At 45.6% G+C, this 18,793-nt stretch overlaps 1 protein-coding gene across 1 annotated transcript in view; it reads right to left on the bottom strand.

The window, feature by feature from the left end:
• Window positions 1–17,952, bottom strand: part of Dntt (DNA nucleotidylexotransferase) — a 68,583-nt gene extending 50,631 nt beyond the window's left edge. Inside the window, exons 1-6 of the mRNA XM_004625682.2 lie at window positions 17,875–17,952; window positions 15,337–17,768; window positions 5,028–5,202; window positions 3,690–3,818; window positions 2,552–2,722; window positions 1,432–1,503 (exon numbers count right to left, since the gene is read on the bottom strand). Of these exons, the coding sequence (XP_004625739.1) occupies window positions 1,432–1,503; window positions 2,552–2,722; window positions 3,690–3,818; window positions 5,028–5,202; window positions 15,337–15,539 (750 nt within the window). The 5' untranslated portion in view covers window positions 15,540–17,768; window positions 17,875–17,952. The remainder of the gene's footprint in view (window positions 1–1,431; window positions 1,504–2,551; window positions 2,723–3,689; window positions 3,819–5,027; window positions 5,203–15,336; window positions 17,769–17,874) is intronic.
• Window positions 17,953–18,793: the final 841 nt, after the last annotated feature.

The raw sequence follows: 18,793 nt of genomic DNA, 5'->3' as shown, positions 1-18,793 counted from the left end.
CATGCACAATGTAAGAATCGTCAGAGAGGTTTCTACCCAGATTTCAGAAGAAGTCCTGGGCGATTAAGCAGTGTGTTCTTAAGGAGGCAGGCAGTGTGTAATGCTGTGAGAGGAAACTAGAGGTGCAGCAGAGGTGCCGAGAAGCTGGAGAAGCCAGTGACACGAAGTGGCTGAGAAAAGCATCGGACAGTGACCACAGCAAGCCAAGCGTGGCTGTGAGTGTGCAGGGACAGGGCCGCCGGCCGACGGGAGCTCACACTGCGTAACCACCTGCCCTGGCGCTGGCCACAAACGACAGGATTTAATATTTTCCTGTGGGCGGTCCCAGTCTCTTTGGTTTCATTCATTTATCCTTACACATTATGTGTTGGAAATGTTTAACTTTTTTTTTTTTTAATGAGGATTCACAGATAAGTTTGCTTTGCATCTCAGAGGACACTTTGGACTTACATTTTTCAGCAATGCTGAAATTTGTTCACATTTCAGTGACTCAGAGATTAACTAAACACAGTTTGCTTAAAGAGAAGCACATGGGTCCCAAAGGGGGCCAGGCACCAGAAGTTACGGTGTGGATCTGAATGCCCCTCACAGTTCTCATCTGCTCAGAGGTGGGACTTTCGGAAGGTCAGTGCACCATGGGGATGCTGCAGTACCAGTGGACTCGTGTGCTAATGAGTGGCGGCGAGTGAGCCCCTGGGGGGTGGTCAGAAAAAAAGGGCCACCAAGACCTAGAAGGGTATATGAACCTCTCTGATACTCCCTGGCCTTTCCCTGCTTCCAGGCTGCCAGGATGCCAGCCCTCCTTCCTCCACCGTTGTCCTCTCCTATGCCCTGTCTGCCTAGAACCAGTTGGCGATGCACTGAATCCTCTGAAAACCGTGAGCCAAAATGAATGTCTCCCGCTTTAAGTCATGGGTGTTGGGTTCTGTGTGGCAGTGAGGAGAAGAGTGACCAAGGCGCTAGCACATGGAGAGAGCCAGGGACGCTCACAATGACCTTAGTATCTTCTTCCTACAGGTCTGCAAAGGACGCAGATTTGCCCTAGTGCTGTGTGATGAGCACGTGGGAGGGAGTTCAGTTTACACGAGGTCACAAATGTGAAGCCCTCGTGAGGGATTCAGGCTCTTGGGAGGAGGCACTGCAGTGAGGCTGCGCTGCCCCTTTCTCTCCGCCAGGCCAGGACGCAGCGGCAAGGTAACCGCCCGCAAGCCGGCAAGAGGGCCCTCCGCAGCACCTGCAGCCCCTAGCCGTGCTCACACCTTCATCTAGCACTGCAGGCTTCCAGCACTGGGAAGAAAATAAATCTCCATTGTTTAAGCCACTCAGCATGTGGCCTTTTGTTGGGGTAGTCTGAGCTGCCTAAATAACCACCAGAATAAATAATAAGAGTAATTGAAAAAATTTTCAGTGAATACATATAAAATTACTTACTTTGAAGGCCTTATATCGTTCATCATTTAGCACGGCTTTAACTTCAGAACTTTCTCCGTCTTCAATAATTTCCTATGTAGATGGTTTAAAAATATTTTAAATTAGTGACATTGGAGAATTATAGTCTGTGATTATCAAATTTATACATCTAGTAGCTTGATTTCTCGTGACTTGCATGACCATTGCCTGAGCATATTTTTCTACCTAATTTACAGAAAGCGAGATTTTCTCTGTTATTTGAAATCCTAGGTCTTCATGTATTCAAAGACCTTTTATAATCTTCAGAGGAAAGGATTCAGAGTGATTAGGGCACAAATCTACTGAACCCTTATATGAAAAGTTTTTACTGGAAAACACATGCCCAGATATTTCTGATAATTTTCTTTTCAATGAATGACAACTTTTTGAAATAAGAGACCTTTCCCATTGAGCAGGTTATTTTTGGATCCACCAAAATGTCTGTGTACATTAAGTTCTTAGGATGTCTGGTTCGGCAACACCTCGTCCAGGTAGAATTTCCCTTGACTAATGTATCTCGAACTTGACTATGCTGAGATTACTAGCAGATGACCAAGTTGTCTTGCTGGTGAGACAAGTATTTTACATACTTTTATTAAGTATATAAGACCATTTCAACTCTTTCTGGAACACAGAGAGATGCAAAATCAGTGTCACTAAACATCTCACACGCACTACTTCTCTAGAGGGGACAACCCCTGAGTGCAATGGCATCTTCCCAAAAGCCTGTTGTAGACGTTAGCCCTTCCCCGCTGCAGAGTTCTCGGGTCACTAGAGCCTTTCCCTGTAGGTAATAGCAATATGGGAGACTCTTCTCGTTTCACTAGATGGCCTTATGCAACTCCAGCTGTGATACTGTCAGGGTATGGATTAAACACATTTATGCATCTATTTATCTCAGGTAGATGGATAGGCTGGTAGGTAGGTAGGTAGATGGACAGGTAGATAGGCAGAGATAGATAGAGATCGAGATAAATACTATATAGATATAGGTGTGGAGACTGGAGATGCAGAAAGAGAGAATAGTTGTGAATACCATAGCTACAACGGACAGGAGAGCCTGCTGTTTCTACCCCCGCCTCCCGCCCTGTTCTAGCCTTACCTCTATAATGCACTTCACCTCTTCTCCCAGGCAGGGAATGCCCTCGGTGTCCTTCATCCTGATGATGGTGAACGGCAGAGACTTCAGGACAGAGGCTGCTCTCATGTACGTCACATAAGAGCCTTCATTCTCTTTAAACTCACAGTTTTCGGCCAGTACCTCAAAGGCGTTCTGGGGAATTAAACCAGATAGACAAAAGCCCTCGAGGTAGTGGCCACTTGCAGTGCCTCTTGCACTCTTTTGCCTGTTGGGCAGTGTCCTGGAAGGTTGGGATTGCGCCTCCCATTCCTCTGTACCTCCTGGGTGAGATCAGGGGGTTGCACTGAAGTGCCAGGTGCCAGGTACGTTACAAGGAAACTGAGTTCTCTGCTGTTAGATATTCAGGCATAACTTAGAGCCCAGAAGCGGCCTTGGCCCACCGTGCCCCGTGAGGCACGCTTGGCAGGGCCTCTCCTCTTGGCCGGCTGCCTCGCTGATCTGCGGTTAGGCTTCTGTTGCTGTCACTAGGTACCCTGGTTCACACAGCCTCCGAGCCCGGGCTACTTAAGGTGGGGCGTGTTTACACTGCCACCAGAAGAGGGCGCAGCTGCCCTCTGGGACGTCGCACTCAGTGTCCCCAAATCTCCAGTTTCCTGATCTTCTTCACAGATGTGGGCCTGGAGTCTAGAAGTGAGAAGCTTTGTGTGTGATAAACTGCTGCATGCTTTATCTAGGTCCCCACTGGCCACTAGGCGAGGACACAGCCTGGAAATGATCAAGCTCATTTCTTATTGCACAGAGGGAGAGGGACTGGCTTGCCGGGTTGGCTGATGTCAGGCTAGAACGCCCATCGGCAGACTCTTCAACTTTGGCTTCCCAGCAAAGGCTGGTGATACGTTATTGTTCTTTCCGTGTAATTTGCTCTTACTATGTTCTGGCAGAATCACAATATTTGGCTTTTCAGAATATTTGCCTTCAATTCAGTAATCAGGACCCGACAGATTACAACCCAAATGTATTTTGGTCATTTCCATAAAAGAAAAGGACTCATTCTTGTCCCAAACTTCCAGAAAGGAAAAACATGATTCAGTTTATAGGCCCAGAGAAAGCGCCTGGCTACCCTTCACTCGCGCTGGGTGTTGATGTAGAGCCTGCTCACCGTGAATATGCAGTTGTAGTTGTCCAAAGTGGTCTTCCTCTGACACGCGTACTCAGCGATCTTTTGCACAGCGAGGGATGCCGCCTCCTCGGGACCTGCTCTGGGGCTAGCTGGAGAGTCTCTTTTCACCTAGACAAAAGCATAAGCATCTGTTTTTAAAAAACCAATAGTGATAATAGTAGGTATATAGAGGAAAAATAATTAGAGACTGTTTGATGGCAGTTGTCTCTGGAAGGAGAATAAAATTATCAGAGACTCAAATGTCATGCTACAGGGCCGGCCAAATAGCTCAGTGGATTAAAGCGCCTGCAAGCAGGTGCAGGGGCAGGGAGTTTGATCCCTGGGCGTGCTGTGTTGGCTCCGCCCCAGGGGCACACTGAGATGGCAATTGAGACTGGGCGTGTGGCACACGCCTGTAATCCCAGCTCTTGGGAGGCTGTAAACAGAAGAATCACTATGAGTCCGATCTAGTAGTGAGACCCTGAACACCCTCTAGACCCTACCCCCCAAAAAAATCATGTTATATACACTTCTAATACTTGTATTTGCCATTATTACTATGTATTATTTGCTTTTTATTAATTTTATTGAGAAATAGCAATGAGACAGTTTCAAAACCGATTAGTAGGACAGTTTCAATAACTAATACATTGCATATTGTTGTCTTCGTAGTGGTTATTCATAGTACAAGATGCAGACATGATGTCCTGTCCAAACACTCTTAGTACAAATCTTTCTTCTCATTGAATTAAGAGAAAGTAGCTATATATCTATCCTAACTATTCTGCATATACAGACACAAAATAGTCCTTCATTTGTATTCCCTTTTTTGTTATGTATTGTTTGTGAAACAAGAACACAGCCATGACAATGAACCAACAATGAATGACAACTGGTATTTTCTCTGGCTTTATGATGACCCAATCTCTCTTCCCAAAGATGGTAGCCCTAGTGGTTGATGATTTGGAACTAAACTTAATGTTTTTCTTCTTTCTTTTCTTGAATGCACATAGTACATAGTACATACGAGCCCTCTATATTTCTTGTTGCTGGATGTCAAGGCTTGCGTATTCTGAAATGTTTAGGTATAAATATGTCCATGAAAACAGCTACCACCTAGTCATCAGGTCCTTTAGGTGCTGCATATGAACGTCTAATCTTCATTTGTCTTGTGAATTGGGCACTAGAGTTACAGGACGGAGGAGGAAACAGAAGTTCAGCACAGATGAATGACTGGCCCATGGCCACACAGGACACAAGCAGAGGACCTAGGGTCTCACCTGGGCCACTGCCTCCAGGACCCTGCACTCAGCATCCAGCAGAGGGCAGGACACTCACCACAAGCTGGTGCTCCCCTGTCATCTCCACAGGCTTCCCGGCCCCCATGCACGCCGTCAGCCAGGAGACGTCCAGAAGCTCCAGCCGGGAGCTGGCTCGGGCGTTTTGCACCTGTAGCCACTCCAGAACATCATCGCCCGAGTTGTTCTCTGCCACCAGGTGGGTGACAGAATCGCTGCAAAAGGCAACATGAATTTATGAGCTAAGGAGCTTTCAAAATCAGAAGCTGTCCTCTGCCCTCCAGGTTTCAGCGCATTTCATCTAATGGAGAAGATGCTCAGTAGCTGTCTCCAGAGGCTTGGAGAAGGCAGGCCTCCAGGAAGGGAGGCCTCTGTTTCACTTAACGAAGCAGTAGTGGTCTACATCCATGTCAGATGCAAGGAAAAGATGTTAAGACAACATTAGCTGTGCATATTACACATTTCTTATTGTGGTGTCAATGGAAAACCAAGATTCAAAGAATAAGGAAGATGATTTGTCCTGAAAGTAGAACCCAGCACTCCAAACAGTTCTGGTGCACCATTTCACCTTTAGCTTTGGAACACTTTCATCCAGGGGCCTTCAGACCAAGTGCCTGCTTAGGCAGGTGCCGGGATGGGAGTTTGGTCCCCGGCACCACATGCCCCACCCCTCGATGCGCTGAGACAGCCACGGAGACCTGCCACGGTGGCTCACACCTACAATCCCAGTGCCAGAGAGGCTAAAACAGGGGATCCCTATGAGTCCAAGCTGCGCAGTGAGATCCTGTAGGCCCTGTACGAAATACACTTTTTTAAAAAAGAAAAATATTTCTGGGAATACTTGGGAAGTCCAAGATCAGCGTGCTGGCGTAGTCAGTGTCTGGCAAGGGCCTGTTCCTCATAAATGGCAGCTGCTAATGTCTTCAGCTGGTGGAAGGGGAGACAGTTCTCCGAGGCATCTATGAAGGCATTACTCTCATTGACCTACTCGCTTTCCAAAGATCTCACTCACTACCGTTAACTCGAGGATCAGGTTCCACGAGTTTGGGTAGAACATAAACATTCAGACCGTAGCAACATCCCACTAAGACTTCACAACCTATTAGTAGGCGAGGACCAGGCTTTGGAGAACTTTGCTCTATGTTTCTGAAGCAGACTCCTGTGATGTAAGTGAGGCAAGGACCCTTCCCCTCGCAACCACTGGACACTGCCACGGTCAAGCGCTGCCCAAGTTCTTCACATTATCATCTCGTCTAATATTCACACAACTCCTCAGGGAAGTGTGATGCTGTTCACACTTTACAACTGAGAATGTGGAAGAACAGAGGAAGCGAAAGGCATCATGAAGGCACACAGCTGGTAGACGGTACTTATTTGATTGTCAGCTATCTCAGTTATGTCGTATCGACTTTTCAACACATCTGTATAGTTAGGATCATATCATTGGAGCCAACGATCTGTAAGGCCTTTCAGCTCAAATAGTCTATAAAACTGGGAAATATAGAGGGGAAGCCAGACATCCGAGAGGAAAGCAGACATTCTATCTTCCTTTTCCTACTTCTCTTCCTTGACTCTTTCTTTCTCTTTCTTTCTTTCTTTCTTTCTTTCTTTCTTTCTTTCTTTCTTTCTTTCTTTCTTTCTTCCTTCCTTCCTTCCTTCCTTCCTTCCTTCCTTTCTTTTTTTCTCTTTCTTTCTTTTTCTTCCTTCCTCCTCCTCCTTCTCGTCCTCCTTCTCCTCATCCTCCTCATCCACTTCTTCTTCTTCTTCTTCTTCTTCTTCTTCTTCTTCTTCTTCTTCTTCTTCTTCTTCTTCTTCTTCTTCTTCTTCTTTCTTCTTCATTCTCTTTCTCTCATGGACTCTTCAGCCTATTGTTGTCACTATTGTAGGTACAACCCCAGTTTCTTGTGGTGATGACGGTGGAAGGAGGGAGTTTGGTACCTGTGGTGATTGACATTGTGTCAACTTGAGATGTTGGAAGCTTGGTTGCGCAGGCTTGTTGGTGCCATGACCTAGGGCGTGGAGGCCCCACCCCCAAGTGACTCGGCACAAAGAGGATATACAAAGGGGTTGAGGAAGGTTTTTATACTATTTTATTTGTTTGTTTTTCATTTTTTGGTGGAACCAGGAATTGAACTCAGGCCCTTGTGCTTGCCAGGCAAGTGCTTATTCTACTGAGTTATCTCCCTGGCCCTGAGGAAATTTTTAATGACATTAAACTTAGTGGAAGTGAAATAATTTTAAGATAACTTTCTTCTGGTTATATTCATAGAAAATTGGAATGACAAATAGAAAAAAAAAAAAGATCTACAGTGCCAATCTTTTTAATATTATGGTGTCTTTTTGTACTGGGTTGTGGGGAGGAGGATGAACCCAGAAACACAAAAGATGCAACCTGGATCTAGGCTAGGCTGAACCTGCCAGTCACAGTGATGGTTATACATTTATGAATTGACAATTATCACATGACAATGAGGAGACACATGATGGATATAATTTTACATGAAAATTTAAAAGATATAAAAATTGCACATGCAGCCTTAGATGTCTGAGAGCTTGGACTGTGGAACTAACTTCTAAATCTTAGTTCTGAATTTTTCTCAGATGCCAGTGTCTAATTTCTCAGCTCTTAGCCTGTTTCCCACTAGGGGTCCTGTCCCTCTCTACATACTCAGAGGAACCCCCGAAAACAAGCGCAGTGGGCGCCTTCCTTCTTTGTGCAGGTCAGACCTCCCACTCTGCCAGCCATCTGATGCCTTAGCCCTCCTGTTCTTTCCATTGTTCTTACAACTTTTGTTTTCCAAGAAGGAGTATTCTGGACTCTTTCCATTCGATGTAAGACTTGTTTTACAAGTAATGACTTTAGTCATTCATAGTTAAATTGATCTGTTTATGGTTTTCAAATTCTCCTGCCAGTTTCCCTTAGCAACTGGTATGTTTCAGAATCCTTGAAACTGAAAAAAATCAAAGCAGTTTTTCCCCATATTCTCATGAGTATCACTAACACAACTTTCTATCTCTAGCTCTGTTCTCTTTACCCTAGAGGATCTTGCCTTGGCTTTTGGGGGCCTGCCTTAAATAGGATTAGACCATTGTTATTAAAGCTCATGAAGTTTGAAATAGAAGTAATTTGGGCTGGAGCATGACTAAAGTTTATGGACCTTGTCCTTGAGTCTATAAAAATAAAGTTTTAATTAAGTTGTTGATGAAAAATGTAATACTTATGCATTGTAGAAAAAAAAAATATATATATATATATATATTGTATTTTAGAGAAGGGTCTACAGGGTGTTCAGGGTCTCACTGCTAGATTAGACTCATAGTGATCCACCTGTTTACAGACTCCCAAGAGCCAGGATTACAGGCGTGGGCCACCATGCCCAGTCTCAATTGCTCAGCGTGCCCCTGGGGGTGGGGCTGGCATGGCACCCTGGGGATCGAACCCCTGGCCCCTGCACCTGATTGCAGGTGCTTTAATCCACTGAGCTATTTGGCCGGCCCTGGAAAAATATTTTTAATTACAAAAATTATTGTTGGTAAGCATAGGTTCCTTGGGCTGGTTTCATGTTCACTATGTAAATCATTTTCTGAGAAAACATTTCTTGAAGCCTACCATGTGTAAGAACATTCTCTCAGTCATGCAAATGCGGCCTACCTGGCAGACTCATGGAGTTGGGAGGGTTAGTTGGGTGAGATGGTCAGGAAGCTGAGCTTAGGCAATGGAACTCGTAGCCTTGCAGCAAGTCCTGTCTTCTAGGGGGCTTTAGGGGCCTTGGGCTCTGGGAGCAGGCAGCTGCAGGGAAGCCAGGCAAGACGGGAAGAGTGAGAAGATACCAAGGAAAGTTAAGGAAGCTGTGTTTGGGTGTGTGACCTAGAAGGGCACAAGATGAACTTCTTCAGCATTCTTGTTTTCTACAGAGGGAACCAACCTCTTTCATCCAGTGCTGTATTTATTTTGCAAACAATTGCTTGAATATTTTGGTTTTAAACACAATTTGAAGTGATAAGACATTATCAAACATAAACAAAGCTGGAGACTACTTAAAGCAGCAAGGACAGATTTTATGTTGCAAGAGGGAAGAAGGTCCAATGTAAAATGTTCTCAACCTTGTAGGCAGAAAACATTTCTAGGATGGAGGAAAGACATGAGGGCAGATGGGAGTTTGTCCCTGTGGGAGACCATGTGGACTTCGGTATTTGGAGCTTAGCTGGGGGGGCTGTCTTCCTGCTTAGACCTCCATAGCGCATTTACAAAGCGACCACTGGAAGGGTGCTGTTGTCTTCAATGGAAGCAAAGAGAAACGTTACCCACAACGATTTCTGCCGGCACCCACCTGCTACAGTATTTGTCACGTTCTGGAAATATAAAACAGTAGAAGACATGAGTCAGCAATCAAGGAATTGTTTTTTTAGTTGACTCTCATCTGGAGAAGAGACTTTCTGTAGTGTGAATTCCAGCAGGGTGCCCCTGAACTCAGACCCTTGTCCTCCCATAGAGGCTGCATGTGACAGTCATCTCCTCAAATGTTTGGTTTTTATTGTATTTTTTTAAAATGTTTTTGGTTGTTACAGTGTCTCACTATACAGCTCAAGTAGCTCCGGTTCAGCCTCTAACGTATCTTAGAGACAGGAGACACCTGGACTCCCTCTAACCTAATTTTTTTTTAAGACTTATTTATTTATTTGGTACAGGGTCTTGCTACACAGCTGTGGCTTGTAGCAATCCTCCTGTCTCAGCCTCCCCAGCACTGGGATTACAGGCATGTGCCCCCATACCCCGTTTTGGTGGCCAGCATGGCATGGGGCCGGCATGGCATGTGGTACTGGGGATCGAACTCGGGACCTTGTGCTTGCCAGACAGGGTGTTACACTGCTGAGCTATCTCCTGGGCCTCTACCGTATCTTAGAAATAAGAGACACCTGGACCGCCTCACCCCTTCCCCATCCTTGTTAAGATATTGTAAAGGTGAAAGAGGGTAAACAAAACTAATTGCAAAAAGTGTGTTACACCCTATGTCATCATAAATTCCTGTGACCAGTCCCTGACCTCTCACAATAACAGCCCATTGTGTTGCCCTAGAAGCCAAAAAAGTATTTGAACAGAAGAAGAAAAAAACAAAACAAACAAAAAAATGGGCCAGCACTTCCTGACTTGCTAGTCGGAGGCGTTCGGTGGCTAGCTGATTGGATTGAAGTGTTTCCCCATGTGCGTCTGTCACGGCATCATTTAGTGCCGCTGCGTCAGTGCCTTCAAACACAATAGTTTGGAATAATTAGTGAAGTAGAAGCCATGTTCCAAATGTCACTTGTGAAAGAACGGAATGTACAAGTAGCTAGCTTAAAGTAACCAAAATAGTACAAATGAAGCTGAAGCTAGAGAAGAATATCAGTTTCTGTCTCTTATCTCTGTCTCTCTTCTACCCAGCTCTCTCTTTTTTATTCTTTGTTTCTAAAACACAGACGAGTACATACTTGGGATATATGGCTTGCTCTCTTTTCAGGTGAGGTGACAATAAAGACACATTTCTGACTCACTGGGCTGAGTGCAAACTCCTTACTTGTAGGACTTATGTCCTCAGCTGGTCTGCATTTCCAGAGCCTGCCAGGCATTATGCACAGCGGCAAGTAGGAGAGCTCTTCTTGTTAATGACCGAGTGATGCTGCGCTCCCGTTCATCAGAGACAACGCCTTCTACTCTAGTAGGTCTTGGTGGAGGTCTTGGTGAGTGGACAGTGTCATCCAGTGCGTCTCGAGTGGCTTGAACAACAGAACTTAGCGAGCGTGAAGCCGATGGGCAGGTGTCAGTGGGGAGGCCGTGCTTGTGGCCGCAGGTCCTTCTGCCTCAGCATCAAAGTGTGGCTCAAGGGACAAAGGGGAATTCAGCCAAGTAGTCGCAGAAAAGGGTTGATGGTGGAACAAAGCCAATGTACTAGAGACCAGGATGAAATAAGGAAGTGGCGAGTGGTGGATTCGATCCTTCTCCAGCCCGCCGTAAGTGAGGAAACACTGCGACGTGCTCTAACATTTAGGGTATTGGTATGCATAAAATTCAGAATCCTTCTTCATCAGTGCACCAAAGCTCCCCAAGAGTCTTGACACCTTTTTTGATTTATGTTTTAAGAACCATCTTCTCCAAATGGCTGTTCATATGCAGAAGATTGCATCTAGACCCATCTATCTCACCATGTACTACACTAAAGTTAAAATGGCTCAAAGAGTTAAATATTGAAATGGAACATTTTGGTATGCTGGAAGATAAAATAGGTAAAATTCTTGAAGACACAGGCATAGGCAAGGACGGACTGAAGAGAAGCCCAAAGGCACAAGAAAGACTACTAAGGATCAACAGAGGGCATCTCATAGCAAATCACAGAGCCTCTGCGCGGCAGAAGACACACCCAACCGACACTGCCAATCCACACAGTGAGGAAACATTTCTGCCAGCTATTTCTCGGAAAAAGGACTAGTATTTAGAATCAATGAGCACTCAAAAAATTGACCTGCCCCCGTCATTACGGTTGTCCCTACATGTGTCCCAAAGGTGGCTGGATTAGGGTGATGCTGGGATTAGGGGTGCCCTCTCCTGGGTGTAGGTGGCACCTCCCCAAAGCTGGGCAGCTTGGACAGAACCTAAAAGAATGGAAAGAAGCTCCTTTGCTTCTCCTGGGCAGCTTTGCTTTTGCCAAGGACTGCTTCCTCCACTGTGGTGCCCTGTGCCAGGCCACCCTGCCTCGGAGCCAGCTGAAGACGGACTAAAGCCTCTACAGACTGTGGGCTGAAATAAGCCTTTCCTCCTCTAACTTTGGATATTGTGTAGTCTGACTTTGCAAAGAGAAAAGTAACTGAACACCCCCAAAATGAAAGACCTAATTATGATACAGGCAAATGAAATGAATAGACACTTCTCAAAAGAAGTACAACTGGCCCATAAACACATGAAAAAATGTTTAACATCACTGGACATTAAAGAAACAAAAATTAAAATAACACTGAGATTCCATCTTCCCGCAGAATAAATGGCTATCATCAAGAGTTCAACTAATAGCCAACACTAGTGAGGCTGTGGGGAAGAAGGGACCCCCTCCACACTGTCAGTGGAAACATAAACTAATACAACCACTGGGGAAATCAGTATAGAGATTCGTCAAAAACGAAAAGTAAAAATTCCATTAGATCCATCTATTCCCCATCTAGGCGTCTGCCCCAAGGACTTAATATGCCCATGTCCTGTGATAGGAGTAAATGCACACCCATGTGTACTGCAGCATAATTCACAACAGCTAAATCTCGGAAGCAGCCTACGTGTCCATTGCCAGGAGAATGGGTAACGCCAGTGTGGGGCCGACATGCAGCGGAGCACCACCGGGCTGAAAAGGAGATGAACTGAGTCATTCGTGGAAAAATTTGGAAAAAAAGGCCCAGCCGGCCTTGAGAACATAATAAGTGACATACACCAGACGCACAATCGTAAATATGACATTGTTTCTGTGATGCGAGGAATATAAAGTATAAATAAAGGGCAAAATAAATACAGATTCTAGGAAGTAGGGAGAGAGATCTTTTCAAATGAGAAAGGAGCCAAAAGACAAAGAGAGGAGGGAGCAGGGATGACAAGAGGACACAGATGTGTCACACCCGTGTGCCAGCTTCACACTAGGAAGGCAAACATACGTTAATAATAAATAAAAAGTGAAAGAAAGAAAAGAAAAAGGAACAGTTTTCTTATAGTCCATGAGATGGCATGTGTTTTGCAAGGTAACCGGATTATTAATGAAGCCCCCCCCCATATGGTACATACGTGCCAGCGAGAAGGAAGAGTCACAGCCTGCGCAGTGAACCGAGACCCATCACGTTTGCTGTCTGCGCTCGGGTTCAGGTAAAGCCGGCGCCAGGCTGTTCCCGAATCCTCCCATGCGTGTGCTCGGAAGGATAAGTTGCTACCTCTTCTCCATCACAGCAGTTTCTTTTTTTTCATAGCTGAGATATGAATTTTATACACTGAACTATAGCTGTTAAAACTGTCCTTTCTTTTAAACACCATTTCTTTGTTATTGTAACATATATGCTTACGGTAACAGCCAGTGGAGAACACAAAGCTTAGATACAGTCATTATCTGACCTCCCTGCGACTCTGGGACCTGGGACGCGTTGGTTTCCTGCCTGTCTTTGTTCTGTTTGCTTTTATCATTTGACCTACTTTCTACTGTGCAGAGAGAACCCTTTCCTTACAGTTTTGCTGTATATATCAATGGATTCAGGTCATTAACAAGAAAATAATCATACTTTACATTTGAGCTACTGTTTAAAATTATGACAGTGCACTGACATCCATCGTCCCTTCATCAGGAAACAAAGATCAGGCACAGAAGAGGGGACACTGCCCGGAGCCACCGGGCTGCGAAGGCTCAGAGCCAGGATTCCGAGTCTCTACCTTTCTCAGGGACCGCTGTCTGGCTTTCTTTTCTCTAGGTTTCCTCCTTCAACGATTTTTATTTTCCTTTACAATTTAAGTGCACACACTTCTGCACGGATATTCTGTTTGAGACCGTGGGCTTCGGCTTCCTGTGGTTTTCTTCTGCTCCCAGAGCACGAGTGTTTAATGTGTTCTCTGAGCCGCAGCCCGGGAGCCCGGGGCCTGTCACATGCACAGCCGCAGCTCGCTGCCCGCGCCCTGCTTCCTCTGCAGCCTGGACGGCTGGGCTCGGTCCCGCAGCAGGCTCTGGGCCAGGGACTGTCTTGGGCTGTCCTGCGAACCGCAGAAACGTGCCTCTTACGGCGGCGGCTCACTAGGGCCTGCCTAGCGGCGGCGGGTCTGGATTCCGTCTGCGGCTGTGAGTAAGCGAGGGGGCTTGCGGGAGCGCAGACCACCCCAGGGCTCTCCCTGTGCGCGGTGTCCTGTCCAAACAACTAGCCTTCGGGCCAGCCTCCAGCCTTGCTGGTTTCTTTTTTTTAATTATGAAGGACAGTTAAATATTCGGTAAGCCTTTTAATTTCTATTTTTAATTTAAAAAAAATTCTGGCGTTTGCCTCTGCACCTACTTACTCTTTACCCTTCCTAACTCGACACGCTGTAAATCTGAGCGGTGAGGCAGAATGAACAACAAGATAAACGCGAGAGCTCCAGGCAAGGCTGTTGGGAATGAGCCTGAAGGTTGCGGCAGGGGCTTAAGGCGGGGGGAGGGAGCAGAAAAGGAGACCGCGCGCAGAGGGCAAGAAGATGCGGAGGGACAGGAGCAGTTCAGGAGTTCCTGAACGGACCATCAAGCAAAAGAAAAACTAAGGCATTTGCTTATGAGTTATAGCGCTGTAAGATTTAGCACATCTAATTATTTGGAAATGTCTTCCCAATGCTTTGCAGCTGACATTTAATTAGCAAGAACTTCTTCACAGTTTTACGTTTTAAATATCAGACTTTTTTAAAAAAAATAAAAACGTCTTTTACATAGAAATTTGTAATTTTTCCTGAAAAAAAATTGGGATCAACCTGTTTTTTGCACGGTGATAGCAGGGAAGTGGCCTAGACCTGTGTCGGTCCCCATCGCGAGGCCCCATCCATTCTGTCTGGAACCATCATTTATGTGAAGGTTCTTACAACACTTGTCTCTGGATTAATTTTCTGTATCTATCTGAGAGTAGAGCAGAGCTTAAACAGCTGATAGGAAAACCACGAAATGTGTAGGATGAGCAGGCTGGGGGCGGGGAACCAGCCTAGCCGGTCCAGTGGTGGCTTCAGCTGAGTACCTCCTGGCCTGGGCTCTGATCCATCTGTGAGTGTGGTGTCCATAACTCCTGGAAAAACGGTCACTGAGCCTTCAGCTAGCACCCCTCCCTGAGCCCCACCTGGACTGTCCCTCAGGAAAGCAGAATCAAGGTCACCTCTAGATGCCCGTGGTAAGCAGTTGGTCACTAGCCCAGCCCACAAGACACCAGCCACCTTAGCACAGCCAGATGTTTAAGGAAGAGCCGGGAGACCAGCTCACGCTCCTGCCTGAAGTAGCTGACATCTTTTGATTGAGATCTGTGATATTTTGTTCAATTTGGTCAAGAATGAAATTAAGTGGATCAGCATGAAATTTCCCCACTAGTTTTCTGTTTAGCACTCTTAAGTAACTCATCTTATAATACTATAAGGCAAAAATAGTTTACCTTGTCTTGTATTGCCAACTCATTTTAATATAATTACTTCCAGTGTCCACTCATTTTGTTTCCCTGAATTGAGTCAGATTTGCTCTTTGATTGCAGATCTCTACTCGGTCAGTGGAAACCCCAGCTCTTCCACACGGCTCCCTGGGTGCCAAGGGGCTGTGCACAAAGCCTCTGCCCACCTGCAGAGTGAAGGAGTGCTACCCTACCTGAGCTCATTTTCCACCCTGAAGCCTTTTCTTCGGGCCAGTTCCATGAGGAAGGCTCTGCGCGTGGTTCCCATCTTCTTCTCCAAAATGAAGAGGACCAAATCTCCAAAGAGGACATTGTGAGGACTTGAGGCCACCACGGCACCTGTCTGCCTGGGTCTCTTCTTCCGTGGGCCGGAGTGGGCTGTCTGCAGCAGGTCCATGGGGAGACACTGTTCTGGCGCTGGCTGTGCCAGCCAGTGGTGACTCTGGGAGTGAGGGGGAGCTCTGATGCCACCTTACTGGCAGACTCTGAAGCCAGGGCAAGGCTTTAAGGTCACTGCCCCAGTAACAGCTTCCTGCTGAAGGAATCACTGTCTCTGTTCAGTTCCTATATGCAGATCTTAATGGAAGTAGTATAGCACTTTTTGTTTTCCAAGCATAAGCTCCTCAGCTCCTCAGAATAGCCTTAAGAAGAAGGTAGGGAAGCATCATTGTGTGTAAATTACTTATAGTTCTGAATTGTTATAGCCCTTCTGCTGTCTTTATTTATTGATCCTTTTTGAACATTAGACTCACTGGCATCCTCATCCTGTCGGAGATAATCCTGTCTGTCACTTGCATGGGGGTTGCGTGTTGCCTGTGATCGCTTTGTTCTTACATAAAAGGAATTACTGTGTTTCCCCTTCTGCTGGTCACCTTTTATTTTCACCCTGAACTGTGTTTTTCTTGTTGGTGCTTGTCCTGCTCTTTCTACTTGCTCCGTAGGGAGAGGCATTGGCTGCATGTTCCCTGTGTGGCAGCATTCTATAAGCATTCTATACATAAAAACTTAACACTCGGACCATAACTTAAGATCACAGAATGAGGAGCTGAACAGAACCTGAAGTTCAGTTTTTCTGACTTCAAGTGCAATATATCTTTTTTCTTCAGTAAGCTAATTTTTCCAGAGTGTAGTTATATTATATAACTCTAAAATAAATCTTTTTGGGAAGAGTGAATAATGACTTTATACTACCATAAAGAGCTATTTCTTAGCTTTCTATGCAAAATGAACTTTGTGGCATTTATTAACACACTTTATAGATCTCATTGCCTTTCTTTCTTTCTTTCTTTCTTTCTTTCTTTCTTTCTTTCTTTCTTTCTTTCTTTCTAGATAGGGTCTCACTGTATGGTTGAGGCTGGTCTCGAACTCATTATGTAGCCCAGGCTGGCTTTGGACTCATGACGATCTTCCAGCTTCAGCTCCCTCAGGGTTGGGATTACAGGGATGAGCCACAACGCCTGGCTATAGCTCGTCTCTTACACACCTGTGTGGCCAAGGCGAGTGCCCACAACCCTTTGCTGACTGACTCCTCCTGATACACTGTAGGGTTGGGACCAGGAGGCGCATTTATTGAAACAACTTGATCAAGGTTGTAGAGCTCACATATGGTCACAACTAGGATATGATTAAGCCAGGATTCAAATTTCAATTTGTCTGCTTTTAAAGATCTGTGCTCTCAACCAGCAGGGAGTCTTTCTCCGCGCATCCCTTCCCCATTAACAAGTCAGAGCTATACCCAAGAATCAGGGAACTTGCTGCCTATAGCAGCACTTGAGCATCTCACCACACCACCAAGGGGAATTTCAGGCACCCCAAAAGCACATTTTATAGCTCAGAAAAGTAAAATAAGAAATTTCCAAGTATAGGCAGCACAGTGATAGATTTCAGCTTTCTGCAACTAAGGACATTTTAGTAACTACAGCTGTCGGAAGCACAGAGAGCTGCTTTGAATACTGGTACAGTGCAGATCACGAGAGTTTAAATAGATGCTGGGTGACTGTTTATTAAAATGTTACTGAGGGGATTCAAACATCTGGAATGGATTTTAGTGCAGTTCTTCAATGCCAGGAATCTGTGGTTGCTGGCCAGAGATCATCCTTTGAAGATGAGCACCCCTTTTGGACCTGACTGTTAGGTGTTTGGTTGATGAAGAGCTGAAAACTTCAGCAGTTACTGAGTAACTTCTTGGCTACTAAGTGCTCACATGGCACACAGGAGGCAAATGTCTAGCTGGGGCGGAGCTGCTGTGTTCAGGCCCAGAGTGTGATCCCTGCGTGGTAAAGTTAGGCCGCCTAAATAGCAAAGGGGACAGGGTGGTAGCACAGACACGGAAGTAGGAGCCCAGCCTTATCCGACTGTTTAAGAGAAACTGGCCATAAAAATTCCATCCTCAGTACTCTTTGAAGCTGCGACTTTGGGCAGTTTGTGTAACCTCTTTCAGCCTCAATTTTTTGCATCTGTAAGATGATTGAGGTAATCTATCTGACCTGTTGGCAGAGCACTCAACCCAGAAGAAGTACTTTGTATAAATGTCATTCAGCAGTAACTTGTGTCTTGATTTTTAAATCTATTTTAGTGCAATCTGATCAGATCTGTATGTTTTATAAAACTGTGGTCATCAAGATACCTTTTTTTTTTTTTTTTGGAACCAGGGATTGAACTCAGGACCTCAGGTCCTTGCGCTTGCCAAGGAAGCACTTATTCCACTGAGCCATCTCCCCAGCCCAAGATACCATATTAACTAATGTCATAGGTAACTTGTTTTGAATGACTTGTATTGGAAAAATTACCAGTAAAGCCCTCAAATGTTATGATCTCTGTCTTGTTATTAGGCTCTTGTATCTCTGCTACGCTGCTATCGTTCTCTGATGGTTCTGTGAAGTTGTAGCCACGGCTCTGCAAATCTTACCTTCCATTTGTCAATAGGAGGCGTAGAGGGAGAAAGCAAGGCGGGAACATAGGAGGCCGTGGCCCCCTTTGCTTGCTTGTCGCTATGCCCAGGGTCTTCAGGTCTTCACTCCGGCAGCAGTAGTTGTTCCAGTCTAGTCTTCTCACACAGCCAGATTTGGCTACATGATTCCCTTCGCAACCAGGCGACACCTGCCTCGCAGAGATTTGAGACTTAGCAGAGACCCACGGAGATTTCCTGTGAACTTCATGATGCCAAGAGCGACAAGAAGCTCAGGCTTCTCAGAGAGCTGTGTTTCAGTCCCAAAGGGGTTCCCTGTTGAAAGCGCCAGTCTTCAACAGCCACAATTCCATCTCTGTTTCCAGTCCTAGCTAAGGGATGAGACAGGCTTCCTGAAGTTACTGTCTCTGAGTTTTCTCAGTGTTTCCTTTCTGCATTTTCAGCCCTTGATGCCTATTAAACCAATCCGATTGCCTCTCCTGAAATCCACAGTTTGCTTTCTAGTTTCCTAGCTGACTCCTGACTGACACAATGTCCACTGACAATGCGGGTGTAGAAAGTGGGCCTCACCTGCACTGCTGGAGGTCGTCTCTCTCTGAAGAGAAATTTGATAGCAGTGTGGAAAAAAGTTCTTAAGCTGTCCACTTTCCTCAACCTTACATTTCTGTTTTTTAGGACAAAGTAAAACACACGTGTGCCAAGATAGTCATCACAGCATGAACTGCGTAAGAGCGAGCTGGAAG

The sequence above is a fragment of the Octodon degus genome, unplaced genomic scaffold (assembly GCF_000260255.1).
Source record: "Octodon degus isolate 3935 unplaced genomic scaffold, OctDeg1.0 scaffold00010, whole genome shotgun sequence".
Classification (NCBI taxonomy): domain Eukaryota; kingdom Metazoa; phylum Chordata; class Mammalia; order Rodentia; family Octodontidae; genus Octodon; species Octodon degus.
This window is presented reverse-complemented; position numbering and strand designations above follow the sequence as displayed.